Here is a 23,805-nt window from a genome sequence, read left to right on the forward strand (position 1 = left end):
GACAGGCACAGAGGCAATAGAATAGAGGGAACACGGAGCACAGAGACAGGAGAAACAAACTGCGACATGAGACACGACTGACTGGGGCGCAAGAAAATAAATATGAAGACGGAACTAAACCTACACTAAACATGAGGCCACAGGAACAAAACCTAAGAACTGGAAGTCACAGAACAAAGAAGAACTAGAGAGATAGAAATACAAAACAGAAACCAAAACACTAGCAGTCATAAACCATGATGACATCACAAATCAAAGTACAAAACTCAAAACACCAGGTCACCAATCCAGGACCGTGACAAGACCAGAGTGAGCTCTATAGTTCACACAAAATCAGTAAAGAAAAAGAATATGCAGCCCAGCTAATGCCGTCATTTGTTTATCCTTATTTTGAGCAGCAGAAATAAATCCTACTTACTCTGCGTCTATAACAGTGAACCAAAGTAAGGAGCAGGAATAGAAAAAGAAAGAGTTGGCTGAAATGGACACATGTTACTATACACTAAACTTGGAACTGAGGTCAGCATCTGATGAGAAAATAGTCTACCACTACTACGACATTAAGTCAGCCTAAATGATAATGAATAAACTCTGTTATTATACTTTTTATTGCATCAAAACAACTTGAAGTCTCTGTAAACAGATTTAATGATGCCTGGTGGCTGCAGCAGAGCATCAGCTAGCCTGGGCGTTGGCCTAAAGCTCGGCCAGCAAAAGAAAGAGGAGAGGGAGGGTGTGTGTGTGTGCACGTGTGCGTCAGCAGGTGTCTTCTTGCAGTGTGTCTGTGTTATGGGGTGTTGGAGCAGCAGCTTCTAGTAACTCTATATGTATTTTCTAGCTTCTTGATGAAGTGTAGGAGGAAGAGATGTTGGCATCTGATGCTCATGTCTGTTTTTGTGTTACCACCATATGATGTTACCGTGGTATTTATAGGACTGCGCCAATTATACACGTTCTACTTTGCTAGATTTTCTTCAAATAGAAAGCACGCGTTTGTTTGCAAAAATCAGCCTTTTATTTTTCAGCGCATTAACAAAATAAAAGTGACAACTGATTTTCAGCTTCATATTTTTATACTCAAATTCTGCTAGAGTAGCTTTGCATGGTTTATTGTCCTTGTTGAAGCCCCTCAGTTCAACCTCTGTGTGAAACAAGCTCCGCCCCCTTTAAGACCACAGCTTGATTCTAATTGACTGCCCTTCTTCGAACAGAAGATATGACCACCTCCCACCCTGATCAGTGTTTCTAAAGTGATGAGAAAAGAAGATTTAGAAATTGTCAGATGGCCAAATAATGTCCGGGCTTTTGTTTTTATAATGTATTAAAGTGCTGTATTAAAACATCATAATCATACTCATATTGCTTTATAAATATTTTTTCAAAGCCTCAACTGTTGTACGGGTGAAGTTTTGGCTCTGCAGTCAGCATTTGTGTCTGTATTACATGTAAAAAGGTTTAATTTTTCCGATCTGAAATGTCACAGGCAAAACTGACACTGACCGTGTGTGTACGTCTGCTCGCGTATGTGTGTGTTGGCCGGGACGTCTCTTTCAGTTTGCTAACAAATCTTTATCAGGGACCAGCTCTTCTTATTAGCCTGGAGGAGTTGATTTAGAGAGAGCAGCATTTTTTTTTCCAATAAGTATCAAAGATGTTCCAGGCCATTGATCTGTCTTCATCTCCCTGTTTAATTCCTGTTTGATTTATTTTCTCTGAATGTGAAGACTACTGTCGATGCAGACAAAATGCAATTGTTCAATCAGCTCTTAAACTGTTGACAGAACAAAGTAATTACTTTAAGGAATAGTCCTTCCTGCTTATGGTACAACCCATTTCAGAGGATGTTCATTTTTAAATTGTAGAGTTTAAATATGGGCTCGTTAAGTTGTTAAAATAAGAATTTCATTATCAGTGAATGAGCCTATTCTTCTATTCTGTTTGACTCATTTTCCTGCAGAGTCAATTTTAAAGGCTTCAGTTTCTGACTATTATACCAAAACCTAAAGATGTTCAAATAACAGAAAACAAACAAAACATTTAGATAAAGAACACGAGGCAGAGAAAGGTAAAGTCAAATATGTGCTTTTATTAACCAATGCAAATAAACAAAACAGACATGATTATATATATAAAGTATATACAAAAAAAAATACATATGAGAAGATGCAGGTGGAAACAAACAGGTGAAACTAATGAGCCCTAAACCAAAGTAAACCAAGTAACTTCTAGGTTGACCCTGAGTTTTCTGTGTTACAAAAGATGGTCACTTGTTACTAGGCTAAATTTAAATTGTGTCTTATGCTGTAACCTAACATGCTGTGGAGCAGAATATGTTTGAGAAAAGAGGTGAACTTCTTCTTTTATACAGTTGCCATCTTTGCTTCACGCCTTTGCTACCCGGGTTCAAATAGGTTACACATTATTATAGTCATGTTGTCCACACCCCCAAAAAAAGGAAATTGGTTGTTACATTTACAGAAGTCAAACTTGTAATTTGAACAAAATAATTTCCTGTTTCTATGGTGAACGTAATTAAATCATGTGGGATCTGTATGAAATTCAACAACTTGATTTGTTCTTGTTGAGATCACATGATACAATCTAGTAAGAGTGGTTAGTTGCCTCGACTCATGAAATCCACAAGATCACAGGAGATTTCAAACCACAGGAAAATCCCTGGATAAAAGGCAGACAACACACGCTCAGCATCAAAAGCCTTGTAATCATAGCTTTCCTACTTTTGTTAAGTCTAGATTGACAGCTTTGTGGTGCAGTGGTTAGCATTATTGCCTCACAGCAAGAAGGTTTTTAGTTTGCAGTGGGTACTCTCTGATCTCTATGTATTAAATGGCCTGTATTTGTGTAGCGCTTTACTAGTCCCTAAGGACCCCAAAGCGCTTTACACATCCAGTTATCCACACATTCACTCACACATTCACGCACAGGTGATGGCAGCTACATTGTAGCCACAGCCACCCTGGGGCGCACTGACAGAGGCGAGGATGCCGGACACTGGCGCCACCGGGCCCTCTGACCACCACCAGTAGGAAACGGGTTAAGTGTCTTGACCAAGGACACAACGACCGAGACTGTCCGAGCCGGGGCTCGAACCAGCAACCTTCCGATTACAAGACGACCTGCCAACTCTTGAGCCACGATCGCCCCACATGAAACATGAAAGTCACACGACAGCAACAGCATTTTGTTTTTGAACGATGACCTTTATGGTTGTGCAAATACTATTCATCCCTAACGCTGCGTAAATGCTTTGAGGCTGACTATCGGTTGCTTCTGGACATTCCAGGGCCTGGTTGCCTAGGTAACAATATAATGTATTTACAACTAGGTCATATGTCAGTCCACGGTATTCTGTCCTTTCATTGGTGGTCGCTTCAAGTCCTCGCCTGAAAATTTATAACAGTTTATCTCCGGCCCTTCCCACTTCATGTCGCTGGTGTTATTTCACCAACTCTTGAGCCACGATCGCCCCATATTAGCCCTATGATAGACTTATCACATGTATGATAAGCCCGCCCAACCTTGATAAAGTAATAGGATAGATGACGTGGAAGTTGCTGTAAATCTATTAAAATGTTATGTTAACCACTGTAGACTTTGTTGAACATTATGTAATATGAAGATAACGTGTAGTATTTAAGTGACCGAGTATTTATTCCAACACTAATCAATAACTTGAATAGTGTTGGAATAAAGTGAGAAAATTGTGAAGGATTAAAATATTCCAAGAGCTCAATTTACTTCATCTAAACATGTTTCAATCACGTTTCATCAACACAAATTGCACAGAGTTGATTAAATATGACTAACTTGTGTTGATTGAACTCAATTGTTTGTGTTGCTGCCAAAGCGAAACATCTGTGTGCAACCACTGTATTAAGTAAATCCAACATGTTCTTTTTTTATTGCAGTCTTACTGATTAAAGTACTTCAAGCACACACACATTCATGTGGCACTTTTAATGCTGAACTACTGCGTGTTTCCTTTTGCACACACCCCAACTTCTGTGTTGCTCTCAGCCTATTTTTGTGTTATTGCTTCATAATTCTACAAAGAGATGAATTCTTACTCTTATCTTCCTTTATAAAATCAGTTGACCAATCAGAGCTGTGATTGGTCATATATATGTTACCATACCACTAACGCAGATATCCTCAAAAATAGCCTTCTGATAAACATGGATAATGTATGATCAGCTGACTATCTAAAAGCATGTACACTTGAATGTGGATTCAAATAACAGCAATCCACCCATCAGTATTTGAAAATAACAATATTAACTCGTATCAATCAGATTTATTCTTCTCCTTCACTTTAACTTTTAGTTCTTGAACCAGAAAAAGAAATCATGTGACTTCTCCTGTCTTTATCTTCTAGGAGTCTGCGCTCGCTCACGTGGAGCTGCCCACCACAGTGGAAACAGTGGAAGCAGCTATAAAGAAACACAAGGACTTCACCACCACCATGGAGCTGAACCTGCACAGGATCAAAGCTGTAATCGAGGCAGGAGAAAGTCTGATCAGCCAGAACAACATCTACTCCGAACGCATTAAGGAGCGCATCGACACTCTTGCCAACAGGTACCACGTGCTGCACATGCAAAACAATATAGAGAAAATAAATGTAAGTGCTAATAGTCTGAAGTATGATTAAAAAAATGACAGAAAGGTGTCTATTAAAAAAATCAAAGCCCTGATCTGATTTAAATTTGACCAAATTTCCCATTGAGTAAAAACCTTCAACTCATTCAGTGTGATGCAGCTGGTAGGAAGCTGCTGGTTTACTGGTCAATCTACATTCCTACCATCATCTATGGCCATGAGTTATAGGTAGAGATTGAAAGAGTTGATGGATACAAGCAGTGGAGATGAGCCTTAGAGGTAGCTGGTGCCTGTCCACATCAGAAGGATCCAGTTGAGGTGGTTAGGGCATGTCCAGCTTGTAGGAGGCCCTGGGGCAGACCCAGATGGCATGGGATACGCCTCAGTATCCCTCCAAAAAAGCTGGAGGAGGGAGCCGTGGAGAAGGAAATCTGGAAATTCCTGCTTAGACTACTGACCTTAAGAAAACTTTCTGTGCGTGGTGTGCCAGCACATGATGACACGATCATTTTGACATGCTCAGCGAAACTGTGCATGGTCAGTCTGACCCTGGGGAACAAATTCTGGTTGCAACATCTCATTAATGTGAAAAAAAATATGAGTACAATCCTGATCATGCAACTCACCCGAAGCGTGACACGAGCTTGGCACAGGACTTCCAGGAGCAGTGACCTAGAAATAGCAGCCAGGTTGAAAAATGGTACAGAAAGGTACAGGACGATGATCGTGAGCCAGAGAAGAGCCGAACTGAAATCAGGAAGGTGTTCAGATTTTTATGGGACTGTTCGCGTACATCTTTGATGACAGTTTGTAACTAGAAGCTCTGAAACAGAGGACGGTGATGATCAGTGATTCAGTTTCATGAATTTTCATTAGTTTTTATTTTTATTTAGTTTTGACTTCAGATTTTCAATTTTATATCAGTTTTAATTAGTTTTTACCAATTGTTTGCTGGTTTAGTTTAGTTTTTATTTTTTTGAAAATCCTTAGTTTCAGTTTAGTTTTGATTAGTTTCAGTTATAGTTTTAGTTGTGTTTGCAATAATTAAGTGTAACAAAATCCCAGTTTCATCATATCAGTCATTCTCTTCTGCTTATCCTTGGGTATGTTGCTATTCCAGCTACCATACTGCACCCTGGACAGGTCGCCTGTCTGTCGCAGGGCTAACATGCAGAGACAGACAACTCACATTCCCACCTATGGGTTCTTTAAATAAATAGATAAATAAAGGCAAATGAACAACCATTGATACCAGGCAACTATAAAATGTATATCTTGGCCCCAATGAGACTATTAACTCTCGCAGCACCGGGTGTTCGTAATTTTGGTTCAAGTGAATTGATAAACTTTTTGAAGGTAATTGACTCACACAGTTGTGTAGATATCCCCGTCCTGTTGTCTCGGGATGCATCACGCTGCCTTGCCTGGGGTTAGCTTCTGTTTTCTGGGGATGAGGGTTGAGTGTGCTCCCTTACCTTCTCAAGGTAAGCTAGGTTAGCCTTCTTGTGTGAGCTTTTCAAGTGCACTTTAAGGTTTGTGGGATTTTTTTCCCTTTAGGAATGTCCCTCATAATTTGTGTCTTTCCACTACAAGACACTTGCTTTATCCAAAACACAGTCATATTCAAAGTAATCCCAAATTGGACTCTGGCGCTTTCTTCCAACTTTCCCTGACATGATTCTGCGCGTGGACGGAGCAGCAACACAGACGACTCGACTAACGTACTTGCCATCCGTTAACGAAAATGTTTTTTCACTTCTAGTTTTCGTTATTTCGTTAGTTTTCGTTAACGATAATAACCTTGATGAGGTTTAATGTTAATCAAAAAGGCATAAAAACATTTAAATTCCCTCATTGGCAGCTAACACTGTCTATGAACACATTTAGAATGAATGAAAGTTGGAAGATTTTTGTGTGTAGCTTTACTGTATTGAACTATACCGGTTATATATTTACATAGTGTATATAACAGTAATCTCAAATTATAAACAGGAAAGCACTTCAAGCAGTTGGTAACTTGAAAAAGTTAGCTGCTATTTGTCAAGAGGCCTCAGGCTACTTGTAGTAAACACGGAGTCCCAGCTGTACGTTCTAAAGCAGCGGTCCCGGTGACCCCCGGGCCACGGACCGGTACCGGGCCGTGAGAGTTGAGGCTCGGGTGTGAAATTTATGGTTTTCAGGGTTTTTATCTTTTTTGTTTGTTTGTTTTTAATTGTTTTTCTCATTAACTCGTTTCCCTGGGTCTTTTCACGTGTGTTATGAATAAATCTTCTTTTTTTTGGTACTGGTACTGGTTTTATTTTGTTGTACCTATCCGTGACACCTTAAAGGCCGGTCCGTGAAAATATTGTCGGACATAAACCGGTCCGTAGCGCAAAAACTGCCGCGCTAACATAATACAAAGAATAATTGCAGCTAAAGGATTTAAATCAAAGCAAGAGCAAGACAAAAGACAGAAAGCAGAGTGTGGTGTGTTTGGTCCAGGACTGACACCCGTCCGTGAAATCTCTGTGAAAGCTGAGATTGTGCGGCGTGTTGTGTGAGGGGGGTGGGGCTGGTTATTTGTGGCTATAGATTTCTATGTGTATCCTCACAATAGAAATGAGAAGAAGCATATGTTGTTGTTGTTTTTCTGCTGGAGACAGACAAATGAACAAAGCACAGTGCGATTTATGGTCTTTATTTAGCTCGCGTAATAATTAATTTTACTGCATTAGCTTTTGTTAGAAATAAAGTGATTATATTTGACTTTATCTACAGTTAACAGCAGTAAACATGGATCTCTTTTAGCAACATTACCATGTCTCTCTGATACTGATCACACTTGTGAAATATTCTATAATCTACAGCAACCGTAGAGATTGTTGTGCACATACTCAGTTAATGCGTAAGACTGAGCCTAAATCTGATGTAATTACCTAATGCTTCTAATGTACACACACATTTAAACAACTGAAATGAAATCAGAGTTATTTTGATTGAAGTCTCCTTTTCTTTTGCTTTTTCAGGGGAAACAAGAACAGAGGGCTGGCCCAGCAGTGGCTGGAAAAACTGAATGACCAGTGGGAACTTCAGAGGTTTCTCCAGGACTGTCATGAGGTAAGAGGCTAAAAATGCAGTTCAATTTAATTCAGCTTTATTTATATAGCGCCAAATCACAACAGGAGCCTCAAGGCGCTTAATGTTGTAAGATAAGGCCCTACGTTAATAGAGAGGAAAACCCCAAAAATCACACCACCCTGTATGAGCGAGAACGTGGCCACAGTGGGAAAAACTCTCCTTTTAACAGGAAGAAACCTCCTGCCAACACGCTGCACAATCTCAGCTTTCTCAGAGGCTCTCTGTGAGATTAATAATTATGGCTCTCTAACAGAATTTGAATTCTTTGGGACTAAAAATGAATTAAATATATGAGAATTTCCAGAATATAAATATGAATATTTCTGCCATAAGATCAATTAATATATAGTTTAGTGTCTGTGTTTGTTTATCAGTTTCTTTAGATTCAAAAGTAAACATCTCTTCAAGTTACTGCAGAGATTTTGCTGGCTCAGAATGGGCCTTTGGGGGCTGACTGTGCACATGGCCGTCATACAGTAAAGACAAGGAGTTTGTGCTGCTTATCAAAGAAAACAAAGTGTTCTCCTGCTATTTCACACCATTTCATAGTCAAAAATGTATTTTATGCTCTAGCAAATGAAGCCTCGGTTAGCAAAACTGGTTAAAAAGAATGATTTAAATATTTTTGTTTTTGGGGGAGGTGTTACCTTCCTCAAGATGTCCTTTATGTGCAGCTTTATGCTGTGCAAACACATGCTAACAGCAAGCGGAGATACAAATGGAGTCTGAGCATGCCCGCTTTAATCATACTGCTATTGTTGGAAAGTATCATTGATATGGTCCACACCTCCTGCCTGTGTGTGCGTGTGTGTTTACGCTGCACACGGCTCCCCTCTGCTCGCCCCTGCAGTTTTTGCTCTCTCACCCAGCGGAGTCACCTCCTTCTTTCTGGGCCAAAACCATGTGTAGTTTCAGCAACTTTCTCTCTTTGTGTCTCCTGCATAATTCAGCAGCTCAGTCCCTCATCACTAATTCAAAGGAGGAAGAGTGTATCTCACTGTATACATGAGTGTGCGTGTGCATGTGTGTGTGTGTGTGTCAACGACTTGTTTATGTGTGTACATAAAGTCTTGAATGTATATCTCTAGAAACAAAGCATGCAAAAGGAGGCTGAGTGTGTGTCGGTGTGTGTGTACAGTGGATGAGTGACACTGCGTCAGTCTGTAGGAACCTGAGCTCTCTGCTAGCAGGGTGTGTTCTTCTGTTCGGGCCAGGCTGCGTCCTCGTGCTTCCTGTTACTCACTGCTGCTCTCTATCCACTGGCTGACACATTTACAACAAAATCAGATAGTTTTATCCAAAATTGCATCACATATGCAGTTTATACTGAATGCTTTGGTCTGGTCTGTGGGGTAGATGAAGGACACCCCTATATTCAAACTTTGATCATACTTGCACCGCGCGATCTTTAGCGAGCGTTCCTGGATTTTGTTCTTTGTGCTTTTACCTATTTCACCGTCTGTGAATTTCAGCACTTCCTTTCTTCTCATCTAACGTTGAGGTGAGAGACTAAATAAAGTACCTCTCTTTTGCTCCGACTTGTAAAGAAAACCACTGACTGATTTAGGAGTGGTTGGTAAACGCTTTATAGGATCACCCATAATACCAGGTGCTTACTAGCAACTGTCAGCCCCAAAAGCCATGTACCACTTTATTTGTGGACAGAGCAGTTCAACATGAAATGACCATATAAAAATATATTCCTTTAAAGAATTGTTATACTTCTTTATACTCTTTTTTTTTAATTTGTGCAGAAGTTTGTGCAATTATTAAAAGATCCTGTAGAGTCTAGGAGGTTGTGGCTGATGAATATTTTGGAAATGCCCTGGATATGAAGGGGAGATGGAAAGGAGCAGGGCTACAGGACAGATGGTGTTACAGGGTGGTGATGGTGGGCCCCTCAGTGAACTTGCACATGTGACACTGTATCAGGAAATGGTGGCTGCATGTTGTCAACGTCAGCCCAAAAAAAGCTGAAAAGAATGAAGCTGATTTTTCTCCTCTTGCATCTTTAGAGTTTCCCATCAGCCTGTCTCTTCCACTTTTTCCACAGTCCAACAATGTCTTCAGGACAAAAGGGGACCAAAGAAGTACACTGAGTTACAGATCATGCAGTGGCTTTTCACCTGGATTCCCTTCCTGAACTGTTCTCAGTAAAGAGCAGGTGTATGCCCAGAGGCTGACAGGCTAAATATAGTGGGTATCTATAAAGATAGATGTAGCACATGCTAAGTTACTCTGTAAATGCCCTCAAGCCTGCCAGTGCTTTTGCTTTGTCACATAGGCTTTTAGATTGGATGACTTTTTGCATGCTGAGGAGGAAAAGTACTGAGTTTGACATTCCTGATATCTTGAGCCTTTTGTGGTGTCTTTCATAGAATATCTGCAGTGAACTAGCATTAGCCCTGAACTCATTGGGTCTTTTCATTTAATGACACTGTTGTCTTCTGCCATCAACAAAATGGGATTTATTTTGCAACAAACCCGAACAAAGCAATGCATTTTGTAATTGCATGTAGGAATCGACACATTAGGATGTGTGATGGCGCAAAAAAAAGACATCAACAGCTGTAGCCGAGCCCAGAAAAGGAATCACACCTCTGAGTGTCAAAAGCCTTGTTTATGCTGACGCTGTGACAGGGCAGAGTCAGATCTGCATAGGTGCCTAATGAGAAACACTATATTTTTAGTTTAAGAAATACATAGGATTACCAACAGAAGTTGGGTTAACTTTAGAAGGAAGAAGATCACGACAGACAGAATCTTTGAGCAGCATTGGCCAGTCAGGAGAGAGCTTCTAGCATTAATCCCTCCTATAAACACTTCTATGGTCACATGGTTCCAACATCAGCTCCAGTAAAATTGTGTGTGTATATATACATACATACATACATATATATATGTGTGTGTAAGCTCGGGTCCTCTACCAGAGGCCTGGGAGCTTGAGGGTCCTGCGCAGTATCTTAGCTGTTCCCAGGACTGCGCTCTTCTGGACAGAGATCTCCGATGTTATTCCCGGGATCTGCTGGAGCCACTCGCCTAGCTTGGGAGTCACCGCACCTAGTGCTCCGATTACCACAGGGACCACCGTTACCTTCACCCTCCACATCCTCTCGAGCTCTTCTCTGAGCCACTCTGGTTTCAGTGGTTTCATATCCATTTCTCTCTCACGTTGGTACAAATTAGTAAACACTTTTTATATTTCACTGTTTTTACACAAGTAAGCAGCACGTCTTTATCAAGATCAACAAGCTGCTCGCAAACAAGAGTTTTAGTCAAAGGTAATGTAGTAATAATTAAACATTTTAGTATTATTTGTTGACTCCATGTTCTGAGTGTTACATTTTGCCAACTTGAATATTGGCAATAAAAAGTTAAAGTTAGACTGAAAGCGGGTTCAAGTGTCCAGTGTTCTTCATGTCATGATGTTGCAGTGCACTCACACAGAGGCTGTGGATGCTCCAACAGCACAACTGTGGTTTGTCACTGATATGTGAGACTTGAGTTTGTGCAGCTGAAAGCAGATGAAGAGGTAATTAAAAAAAAACTAAAAATAAAGCATATGTATGTATGTATGTATGTGTGTATATATATTAGGGGTGCAACGATACAAAAAATTCACGGTTCGGTTCGGTTCGATACTTTGGTGTCACGGTTCGATATTTTTTCGATACAAAAAATGTTCATGCCTTTTTATTAATTTGTCATTTATTAAATTTCCACGGCACATTCTGCACCACATCTCTGTGCGTTCATCATTTGTTTAAAGCCAGCTCACCTCCTGCAACCACTTTTCCGAGAATATGCGCTTCTTTTGTGGTTCGGACTCCTGACATTTCTTTGGAGGTGGAGGAACATCACAGTAATTGCTTAAAGGAGCTTCTTCGACATCTTTAAGAGTTCTAAACAAATGTCTGTCCTCCTCCAGAAAATCTTATGTATGCAAACACGCGTTGCAACTTCTTATCTTGTGCGCGTTTTTTTATTTTGACAGCGAATGCGCACCTGCGGACCACTTATGTGCAGCCCTGGTTATTTAGCTCGTCATATTGCAGCCACAGAAATTCGTTTGTCCATGAAACCATAAAGCTGCACTTTCTTTTTGCCTTATAGTCTGATTTGTCATAACTTTTCCGTTTTGTAGTAAGCTTTTCTTTGGCTGTCACTTCTTCACCCTGACCTGTCTTATTTGGCTCAGCAGAACTAAAATATATATCCTGCTGCTTTTACACACGCACTCACATAACGCTCAGCAATCCTCTGCGCGATCAACCTCTCACATGTTTAAGCTTGCTGCGGGAGATTTCACTTGTCATGTTTGCATAGTAAGCTAACGATTGATAAGACGATGTCAGAGGAATTGGTGCGCAAATTATCATCACTCACCAATCAGTACTGTCGCTTTCTATACACAGTTCGCGCGATTGCAAAGTGAAAGCAAAAAACAAGCGCAAATTCAAACGCGATTTCAATATGTCACATATTGACAGTGGCCGATGCCAATGACATAATTACCCAGCTACATTTCCGAAAGAATGCAAAAGCATTGACATATATTTTTCCTTCCTACGATAGGCCGACGGGCAGGGCAGGGCAGCCCGACTGGAAAAATCGCTAGCCCAGGAAATTTCCCGGGCTTGCGATTTTGCGAGCCCTGTATCTGATTGAGGAATCACTCATCTTTGGAAAAGAGAGTTTATTATGGAGAAATGTCTCTTTCCAAAATAAAAGCTATACTATAGGCTTCTTCTGGGCTATATTCTCAGCAGCATATTAAACATATCAGGTCCCCATAAGGAGAATCATGTGCTAACGGCTGTCTAAATGACTCGGCTAAAGTTTGTAGCATGCGTGCTTGTTGTTTTTGTCTGCTTCCACTTGTCTTTGCACTAGGATGATGTCGGCATAAATGTGCAGTCATATTCATTGTGTTCCCACTAGTGCTGTCAGCCTTAATCTGAAACGAGGTTAACGCCACAACACGGCAAATCTCCTTTAACGAGCTACCGCGGATTGCCCTGTGCACGGGGCTGGACGGCCAACACGTTAACGAGCTAACTGCGCTAACACACTAGTTCCCACCAATGTAATTGAGCATTGCTGGCACATCCAACATACTGTTTTACTTTTGTCCATGACGTGCTTACCTTCAGGGTCATACATCACATGAAAACCAAAATAGTTCCAAACGCCAGATCTGAATGAGGGTGGGGGAGGTTCAATTTGCCATGTTGCAAGGAGAGCTTAACTTCTGTCTCGCTAGCTTGCCCTGCGCTCAGTGAATCTGTGTTCGACTACTCCGCCTAGGCTGCACTGTCGAGCGCAGATCCACTGAGCGCTCAACACAGACAGCACCGTCAGAAGGAAAGTTGATAAAATAAATTAAAAATGCTGTATTGTTCGATACATATGCGTACCGAACCGAAAGTACTGTATCGAACGGTTCAATATCGATACGAGTATCGTTGCACCCCTAATATATATATATATATATATATTAGGGGTGCAACGATACAACAAAATTCACGGTTCGGTTCGGTTCGATACTTTGGTGTCACGGTTCGATATTTTTTCGATACAAAAAAAATGTTCATGCCTTTTTATTAATTTGTCATTTATTAAATTTTCACGGCACATTCTGCACCACATCTCTGTGCGTTCATCATTTGTTTGAAGCCAGCTCACCTCCTGCAACCACTTTTCCAAGAATACGCGCTTCTTTTGTGGTTCGGACTCCTTCTGACATTTCTTTGGAGGTGGAGGAACATCACAGTAATTGCTTAAAGGAGCTTCTTCGACATCTTTAAGAGTTCTAAACAAATGTCTGTCCTCTTCCTTAAAATCTTATGTACGCAAACACGCGTTGCAACTTCTTATCTTGTGCGGGTTTTTATTTTGACAGCGAATGCGCACCTGCGGACCACTTATGTGCAGCCCTGGTTATTTAGCTCGTCATATTGCAGCCACAGAAATTCTTTTGTCCATGAAACCATAAAGCTGCACTTTCTTTTTGCCTTATAGTCTGATTTGTCATAACCTTTCCGTTTTGTCACTTCTTCACCCTGACCTGTCTTATTTGGCTCAGCAGAACTAAAATATATATCCTGCTGCTTTTACACACGCACTAACATAACGCTCAGCGATTCTCTGCGCGATCAACCTCTCACATGTTTAAGCTGCAGGAGATTTCACTTGTCATGTTTGCATAGTAAGCTAACGATTGATAAGACGATGTCAGAGGAATTGGTGCGCAAATTATCATCACTCACCAATCAGTGCTGTCGCTCTCTATACACAGTTCACGCGATTGCAAAGTGAAAGCAAAAAACAAGCGCAAATTCAAACGCGATTTCAATATGTCACATATTGACAGTGGCCGATGCCAATGACATAATTACCCAGCTACATTTCCGAAAGAATGCAAAAGCATTGACATATATTTTTCCTTCCTACGATAGGCCGACGGGCAGGGCAGAGATAGATTTTGGTAGCCCGACTGGAAAAAAGCCCCAGGACGTCGGGCTAGCGATTTTGCGAGCCCTGTATCTGATTGAGGAATCACTCATCTTTGGAAAAGAGAGTTTATTATGGAGAAATGTCTCTTTCCAAAATAAAAGCTATACTATAGGCTTCTTCTGGGCTATATTCTCAGCAGCATATTAAACATATCAGGTCCCCATAAGGAGAATCATGTGCTAACGGCTGTCTAAATGACTCGGCTAAAGTTTGTAGCATGCGTGCTTGTTGTTTTTGTCTGCTTCCACTTGTCTTTGCACTAGGATGATGTCGGCATAAATGTGCAGTCATATTCATTGTGTTCCCACTAGTGCTGTCAGCCTTAATCTGAAACGAGGTTAACGCCACAACACGGCAAATCTCCTTTAACGAGCTACCGCGGATTGCCCTGTGCACGGGGCTGGACGGCCAACACGTTAACGAGCTAACTGCGCTAACACACTAGTTCCCACTCATGTAATTAAACATTGCTGGCACATCCAACATACTGTTTTACTTTAGTCCATGACGCGCTTACCTTCAGGGTCATACATCACATGAAAACCAAAATAGTTCCAAACGCCAGATCTGAATGAGGGTGGGGGAGGTTCAATTTGCCATGTTGCAAGGAGAGCTTAACTTCTGTCTCGCTAGCTTGCCCTGCGCTCAGTGAATCTGTGTTCGACTACTCCGCCTAGGCTGCACTGTCGAGCGCAGATCCACTGAGCGCTCAACACAGACAGCACCGTCAGAAGGAAAGTTGATAAAATAAATTAAAAATGCTGTATTGTTCGATACATATGCGTACCGAACCGAAAGTACTGTATCGAACGGTTCAATATCGATACGAGTATCGTTGCACCCCTAATATATATATATATATATATATATATATATATATATATATATATATATATATATATATATATATATATATATATTAGGGGTGCAACGATACAACAAAATTCACGGTTCGGTTCGATACTTTGGTGTCACGGTTCGATATTTTTTCGATACAAAAAAAATGTTCATGCCTTTTTATTAATTTGTCATTTATTAAATTTTCACGGCACATTCTGCACCACATCTCTGTGCGTTCATCATTTGTTTGAAGCCAGCTCACCTCCTGCAACCACTTTTCCAAGAATACGCGCTTCTTTTGTGGTTCGGACTCCTTCTGACATTTCTTTGGAGGTGGAGGAACATCACAGTAATTGCTTAAAGGAGCTTCTTCGACATCTTTAAGAGTTCTAAACAAATGTCTGTCCTCTTCCTTAAAATCTTATGTACGCAAACACGCGTTGCAACTTCTTATCTTGTGCGGGTTTTTATTTTGACAGCGAATACGCACCTGCGGACCACTTATGTGCAGCCCTGGTTATTTAGCTCGTCATATTGCAGCCACAGAAATTCTTTTGTCCATGAAACCATAAAGCTGCACTTTCTTTTTGCCTTATAGTCTGATTTGTCATAACCTTTCCGTTTTGTCACTTCTTCACCCTGACCTGTCTTATTTGGCTCAGCAGAACTAAAATATATATCCTGCTGCTTTTACACACGCACTAACATAACGCTCAGCGATTCTCTGCGCGATCAACCTCTCACATGTTTAAGCTGCAGGAGATTTCACTTGTCATGTTTGCATAGTAAGCTAACGATTGATAAGACGATGTCAGAGGAATTGGTGCGCAAATTATCATCACTCACCAATCAGTACTGTCGCTTTCTATACACAGTTCACGCGATTGCAAAGTGAAAGCAAAAAACAAGCGCAAATTCAAACGCGATTTCAGTATGTCACATATTGACAGTGGCCGATGCCAATGACATAATTACCCAGCTACATTTCCGAAAGAATGCAAAAGCATTGACATATATTTTTCCTTCCTACGATAGGCCGACGGGCAGGGCAGAGATAGATTTTGGTAGCCCGACTGGAAAAAAGCCCCAGGACGTCGGGCTAGCGATTTTGCGAGCCCTGTATCTGATTGAGGAATCACTCATCTTTGGAAAAGAGAGTTTATTATGGAGAAATGTCTCTTTCCAAAATAAAAGCTATACTATAGGCTTCTTCTGGGCTATATTCTCAGCAGCATATTAAACATATCAGGTCCCCATAAGGAGAATCATGTGCTAACGGCTGTCTAAATGACTCGGGTAAAGTTTGTAGCATGCGTGCTTGTTTTTGTCTGCTTCCACTTGTCTTTGCACTAGGATGATGTCGGAGTAAATGTGCAGTCATATTTGTTGTGTTCCCACTAGTGCTGTCAGCGTTAATCTGAAATGACGTTAAGGTCACAACACGGCAAATCTCCGTTAACGAGCTACCGCGGATCGCCTCATGAGTGGGGCTGGAAGACGTCAACACATTAACGAGCTAACTGCGCTAACACACTAGTTCCCACCAATTGAGCATTGCTGGCACATCCAACATACTGTTTTACTTTTGTCCATGACGTGCTTACCTTCAGGGTCATACGTCACATGAAAACCAAAATAGTTCCAAACGCCAGATCTGAATGAGGGTGGGGGAGGTTCAATTTGCCATGTTGCAACGAGCTTAACTTCTGTCTAGCTAGCTTGCCCTGCGCTCAGTGAATCTGTGTTCGACTACTCCGCCTAGGCTGCACTGTCGAGCGCAGATCCACTGAGCGCTCAACACAGACAGCATCGTCAGAAGGAAAGTTGATAAAATAAATTAAAAATGTTGTATCGTTCGATACATATGCGTACCGAACCGAAAGCACTGTATCGAACGGTTCGATATCGATACGAGTATCGTTGCACCCCTAATATATATATACAGTGGGGCAAAAAAGTATTTAGTCAGCCACCGATTGTGCAAGTTCCCCCACTTAAAATGATGACAGAGGTCAGTAATTTGCACCAGAGGTACACTTCAACTGTGAGAGACAGAATGTGAAAAAAAAATCCATGAATTCACATGGTAGGATTTGTAAAGAATTTATTCGTAAATCAGGGTGGAAAATAAGTATTTGGTCACCTCAAACAAGGAAAATCCCTGGCTCTCACAGACCTGTAACGTCTTCTGTAAGAAGCTTTTCTGTCCCCCACTCGTTACCTGTATGAATGGCACCTGTTTGACCTCATCATCTGTATAAAAGACACCTGTCCACAGCCTCAACCAGTCAGACTCCAAACTCCGCCATGGCCAAGACCAAAGAGCTTTCGAAGGACACCAGGAAAAGAATTGTAGACCTGCACCAGACTGGGAAGAGTGAATCTACAATAGGCAAGCAGCTTGGTGTGAAAAAATCAACTGTGGGAGCAATCATCAGAAAATGGAAGACATACAAGACCACTGATAATCTCCCTCGATCTGGGGCTCCACGCAAGATCTCATCCCGTGGGGTCAAAATGATCATGAGAACGGTGAGCAAAGATCCCAGAACCACACGGGGGGACCTGGTGAATGACCTGCAGAGAGCTGGGACCAAAGTAACAAAGGTCACCATCAGTAACACACTACAACGGCAGGGAATCAAATCCCGCAGTGCCAGACGTGTTCCGCTGCTGAAGCCAGTGCATGTCCAGGCCCGTCTGAAGTTTGCCAGAGAGCACATGGATGATACAGCAGAGGATTGGGAGAATGTCATGTGGTCAGATGAAACCAAAGTAGAACTTTTTGGTATAAACTCAACTCGTCGTGTTTGGAGGAAGAAGAATACTGAGTTGCATCCCAAGAACACCATACCTACTGTGAAGCATGGGGGTGGAAACATCATGCTATGGGGCTGTTTTTCTGCCAAGGGGACAGGACGACTGATCCGTGTTAAGGACAGAATGAATGGGGCCAAGTATCGTGAGATTTTGAGCCAAAACCTCCTTCCATCAGTGAGAACTTTGAAGATGAAACGAGGCTGGGTCTTCCAACATGACAATGATCCAAAACACACCGCCCGGGCAACAAAGGAGTGGCTCCGTAAGAAGCATTTGAAAGTGCTGGAGTGGCCTAGCCAGTCTCCAGACCTCAACCCCATAGAAAATCTTTGGCGGGAGTTGAAAGTCCGTGTTGCTCGGCGACAGCCCCAAAACATCACTGCTCTTGAGAAGATCTGCATGGAGGAATGGGCCAAAATACCAGCTACTGTGTGTGCAAACCTGGTAAAGACCTATAGTAAACGTTTGACCTCTGTTATTGCCAACAAAGGTTATGTTACAAAGTATTGAGTTGTATTTTTGTTATTGACCAAATACTTATTTTCCACCCTGATTTACGAATAAATTCTTTACAAATCCTACCATGTGAATTCATGGATTTTTTTTTCACATTCTGTCTCTCACAGTTGAAGTGTACCTCTGGTGCAAATTACTGACCTCTGTCATCATTTTAAGTGGGGGAACTTGCACAATCGGTGGCTGACTAAATACTTTTTTGCCCCACTGTATATATATATATATGCAGGAAGTATAAAAAAACCCGTGTCCACACTTTGGCCTGTGAAGAGTGACAGCAGATATACGGCGTGATATTGAGCCAAATGCTTCAAAGTGTTCCTTGATGATGTGATAAAGAAGTGGCGTTCCTCCTCCAACCACAAACAGGAAGCTCATGAAGCGAGCAGTGTCAGTGCTTGTACGACACTCACCACGAGACCTCTGAGCAGGATGGCTGCAGTCCCACAGCTCTGCTTCTCCCTGCTGTTCACTCTCATCAGCAACATTCATGCAGAAGAATTTATCGCCATAAGAGAAGAAGGAGGCTCTTTACAGTTCAAGCTCCCAGATCAAAACAGCTCCTGCATCACCTCCAGACGTGTTGGTGAAGATACTCTGGTCCTGTGGAACATCTCTGACCCCTGGAACAGAAACTTCACAGTACATGAAGACCTGACAGGACGACTCTCAGCTCCTGAGACATTTCATGGTTCTCCTTCATTTACTCTCAACAACCTGACCCACTCAGACTCTGGACTGTACCAAGATGTGTGCTGGACTCAGGGCAACATGACATATGAGAGAAACATCAGCCTGACTGCGTGCAAGACAGTAAGGGAGGAAGAATATATCACAAGTACTGATGCCACTGTAGACGTACAATGTAAAGGAGCAGGTGAGAATCTGACGGTGCGTTGGATCAGACCTGACAGTAAGCGGCAACAAGCCAGGCGGAGTAGTTTCAAAGACAGAATTTTGAAGGTGAATAAAGTCCAAGAAAGTTTCCTGGAGGTGACAAACACATCACTTCTTCATGTCTTCAATGAAAAACAAACTGTTTACATCTGCCTGGTGATGAACCAACAGCAGTGTGTGAGCGCTTACTCTGTACGTTTGATCAAACAAACAAAGGAACGTTATGCTTCAGAGGGAGACACAGCTGTGCTGGAGTGTCCCTTCATGGACCCCATTCATGACCAGCCCCCAGTTTGGAGGTTGGAAGCAATTTCCTACAATACTGTTCAAGAAATTGGTCGAAACTTCTCGCTGGTGCTTCCATCACTAATGTTAAATGATTCAGGTTACTACAGCTGTGTAGGTGAAACACTAAAAGATGAGTACAGGCTTTTGGTGTGCCCTAAATTTGGTCCACCTGTAGTAAAGGTTTTCTCAGAGGGAGATGAAGTCACTATGAGATGCTCTGATGATTGGAAAACTAGTACTTTGGCCTTGAAGTTCATTAAGTTGATTCAAACAGAAGGTAACATTTTGTACGATGATGGTGAGTTCTGCAGTGACAATAGAATCACTTGTTTCTTTGACAGCCTGATAATCTCTAATGTCTCACTGGAAGATGCAGGAGAGTATGTGTGTATAGGTTTAAAGTCAGATGATGAGTGTTTGTCAGCAGAAAAAACAGTTCTGATCTACAGAGAGCCCTTTGGGGTTTACTCGACCTTCTACAGAGTCAGGTGGATACTGCTCAGCGGTCTGCAGGTGATGCTTTGTGTTGTTGTGGTCTGTGTGACACACAAAACCAGGAGAGGAGAGCAGCTTTCAGCTCAGACACACACTTAATATGCTTATTATAATAATAATAATAATAATAATAATAATAATAATAATAATACATAGAAGTGAAGAAATCAAAACAAAAACAAACAAAAATGTTATTGTAGATATGAATCTGTGACCTGACTGGACGGTTCAGTCTCTTATGTGATTATATATTTTAAACATTTTGCCTTTTTTATCTTTCGACTTAATTCTTATTTTTTTGTACTCATATTTTATTTCATTTATAATGATTATGTGCTTTTTTGTTTTATGTGATTTGATGTTTATCCATATCTCATTCATGTATCTCTCAGAGTATCATTTTGAATATTCTTCTGTTTCTATCAGTGATCAGTTCGATCTATAATAAATGTTAGAAACCAGTTGTAAATGTATTCGTTCTTCACTCTGATGTGAATCATTATCATCTCTCTGGGAAAATGTATTTTGTTATTGTGTTTAAGAGCAGATTCATTACAGCACCATGTTTATCTGCACTATATTGTTTTCATTGTTGTGAATCATTTATATTTGCATTTCAAATTGTTGTGATGCAGCAGACTGGAAACATGATTGTCTGATACAGCAAACACTTCATAATATGGCCTGTACTGCTTTGATTGTGTTTTTATATTCTCCATTTTTGTTAGGAATCATTTCTGAAATAAAAATATCTAAATCTAATTTAACAGGCTGAATGTTGATGCTCTTCTGTCAATGACTCCATGATGAATTAAATTTTAATAAACACACAATCCTCATATTTCAGTGCAGGATGTAGAGCAGAGTATATCAGTCAACTGGATCAGAGCTCATCAGCATTTTGAACTTAATATGCAGCCAACACACTTTAACACGTGTCTGATGTAGAGTGAAACATATCATGGAAAAATGGAAGACGAGAGAAGCTGCACATGGTTATCATCATTTATTTATTCATTTATTTTTTTGCCTGTCCCATTTGGATCTTTAGCCATCAGAATTGTTGTTTGAAGGCCAAGAAAGATGCCATGTTGGTCCAGTTGATTGACCTTTATTATAATTGTGTATTTATTTTATTTTATTATCGGTTGTTACAGACGGGACAGACATGACTGGGGGATAGGACAGGGAGAAGGAAAGAATGAAAGAAAGAGAGGGAGAGAGAAAAACAGAGGGCAGAAGAGATGATGAGAAAGGGGGGAAGGAACAAAAAGAAAAACAAACAAAACACCTGGATCACCTGTATGGAGAAAAAAAACAGAAGAGAAATCAAACAAAAAAGAGCAACATAATAAATACATGTTATCATCATTTATTATTATTTTTATTTTTCGATCTTTGGTGCTGTTAGAGTTTAAATTTTGGGTTTTTTTTAAATATTTTATTTTAATTAATTAAAATGTTTTAATGAATAACTTTGAATTTTTTCAGCGTTATTTTTTAAAATCTTTTTACTTGACGATAGTACATTTACTGCACATCGCTTGGAGGACTGTGCTGAATCAACTCCGTTCACTGAGCAACACAAAGGCCTACCACACCCGGTGCACGGCATTGGTGCATGGGGGTCGTAGTGCAAGATGTAATAAAAGAATAGAGTCCAAATAGAAATGCACAATCACCAACTGCTGCACCTGTAAGAAAAAACAAACATACAACAGCTGGAACACAAAAATCTGAAAATGCACAGATACATAAATCAACAATCTTCTCCTGCAGCAGTCAAACAGTCTCGTTAGCACACCTGCATGAAGCACTGTGTAAATGACGGCATCTACCACGTGCACGCGCTATTTCTCCTGCATTGATTGTTTGTGTGTGATAACAGTCTGAACCACAAACCTGTACGTGAGCTCCACTGCAGTGGCTCGTGCACCGCTGCGTTCACGGTGTGACATATGTATGTAAAATGTTTACTGAAGTTAGTGAAACAGTGTTTGTAAGGACTATAAGGTCCATAATTACTGAGGCAGTTAGGCAGTTTCGCAATCTTGGCTCAATACACACACACACACACACACACACACACACACACACACACACACACACACACACACACACACACACACACACACACACACACACACACACACACACACACACACACTCCATTTTTATCTGTATCTAGCATTTCCGAGCAGCATGTCTTCATTATCTGTGTGTCTGCAAACTCTCTGGTTTCAGTGGTTTCAGATCCATTTCTCTCTCACGTTGGTACAAATTAGTAAACACTTTTTATATTTCACTGTTTTTACACAAGTAAGCAGCACGTCTTTATCAAAATCAATAAGCTGCTCGCAAACAAGAGTTTTAGTCAAAGGTAATGTAGTAATAATTAAACATTTTAGTATTATTTGTTGACTCCATGTTCTGAGTGTTACATTTTGCCAACTTGTCTATTGGCGATAAAAAGTTAAAGTTAGACTGAAAGCGGGTTCAAGTGTCCAGTGTTCTTCATGTCATGATGTTGCAGTGCACTCACACAGAGGCTGTGGATGCTCCAACAGCACAACTGTGGTTTGTCACTGATATGTGAGACTTGAGTTTGTGCAGCTGAAAGCAGATGAAGAGGTAATTAAAAAAAACTAAAAATAAAACAAATGTATATTTTTATTAGCCATATATATATAAAACACCCAGCACGCCCCTGCGGGCGGTTTATCCTTCAAGCTCGGGTCCTCTACCAGAGGCCTGGGAGCTTGAGGGTCCTGCGCAGTATCTTTAGCTGTTCCCAGGACTGCGCTCTTCTGGACAGAGATCTCCGATGTTATTCCCGGGATCTGCTGGAGCCACTCGCCTAGCTTGGGAGTCACCGCACCTAGTGCTCCGATTACCACGGGGACCACCGTTACCTTCACCCTCCACATCCTCTCGAGCTCTTCTCTGAGCCCTTGGTATTTCTCCAGCTTCTCGTGTTCCTTCTTCCTGATGTTGCTGTCATTCGGAACCGCTACATCGATCACTACGGCTGTCTTCTTCTGTTTGTCTACCACCACTATGTCCGGTTGGTTAGCCACCACCATTTTGTCCATCTGTATCTGGAAGTCCCACAGGATCTTAGCTCGGTCATTCTCCACCACCCTTGGGGGTATTTCCCATTTTGACCTCGGGACTTCCAGGTTATACTCGGCACAGATGTTCCTGTACACTATGCCGGCCACTTGGTTATGGCGTTCCATGTATGCCTTGCCTGCTAGCATCTTGCACCCTGCTGTTATGTGCTGGATTGTCTCTGGGGCATCTTTACACAGCCTGCACCTGGTGTGATAGACCCCAGCCTCTATGGATCTTGTACTCAGAGCTTGTTCTTGTGCTGCCATGATTAGTGCCTCTGTGCTATCTTTCAGTCCAGCTTTGTCCAGCCACTGGTAGGATTTCTGGATATCAGCCACCTCCTCCATCTGCCGGTGGTACATACCTGTCCTTCCATGATGGTTCCTCGTCTCCCTCCTCTTTCTTGGGTTTCTGCTGCCTGAGGTATTCACTGAGCACTCTGTCAGTTGGGGCCATCTTCGTGATGTATTCTTGGATGTTCGTTGTCTCATCCTGGACTGTGGTGCTGACACTCACCAGTCCCCGACCCCCTTCCTTCCGCTTAGCGTACAGCCTCAGGGTGCTGGACTTGGGGTGAAA

The 23,805-nt window shown here is 41.4% G+C and overlaps 1 protein-coding gene across 2 annotated transcripts in view; it reads left to right on the top strand.

The window, feature by feature from the left end:
* sptbn4b (spectrin, beta, non-erythrocytic 4b) overlaps positions 1-23,805 on the top strand; it is a 120,026-nt gene that overhangs the window by 43,030 nt on the left and 53,191 nt on the right. For both annotated transcript variants that reach the window (XM_087851208.1, XM_087851210.1), the window contains exons 23-24: positions 4,397-4,599; positions 7,629-7,719. In XM_087851208.1, coding sequence (XP_087707334.1) covers positions 4,397-4,599; positions 7,629-7,719 — 294 coding nt within the window. The remainder of the gene's footprint in view (positions 1-4,396; positions 4,600-7,628; positions 7,720-23,805) is intronic.

Source organism: Neolamprologus brichardi, chromosome 14 (genome assembly GCF_056152115.1).
Source record: "Neolamprologus brichardi isolate AB-2024 chromosome 14, ASM5615211v1, whole genome shotgun sequence".
Classification (NCBI taxonomy): Eukaryota; Metazoa; Chordata; class Actinopteri; order Cichliformes; family Cichlidae; genus Neolamprologus; species Neolamprologus brichardi.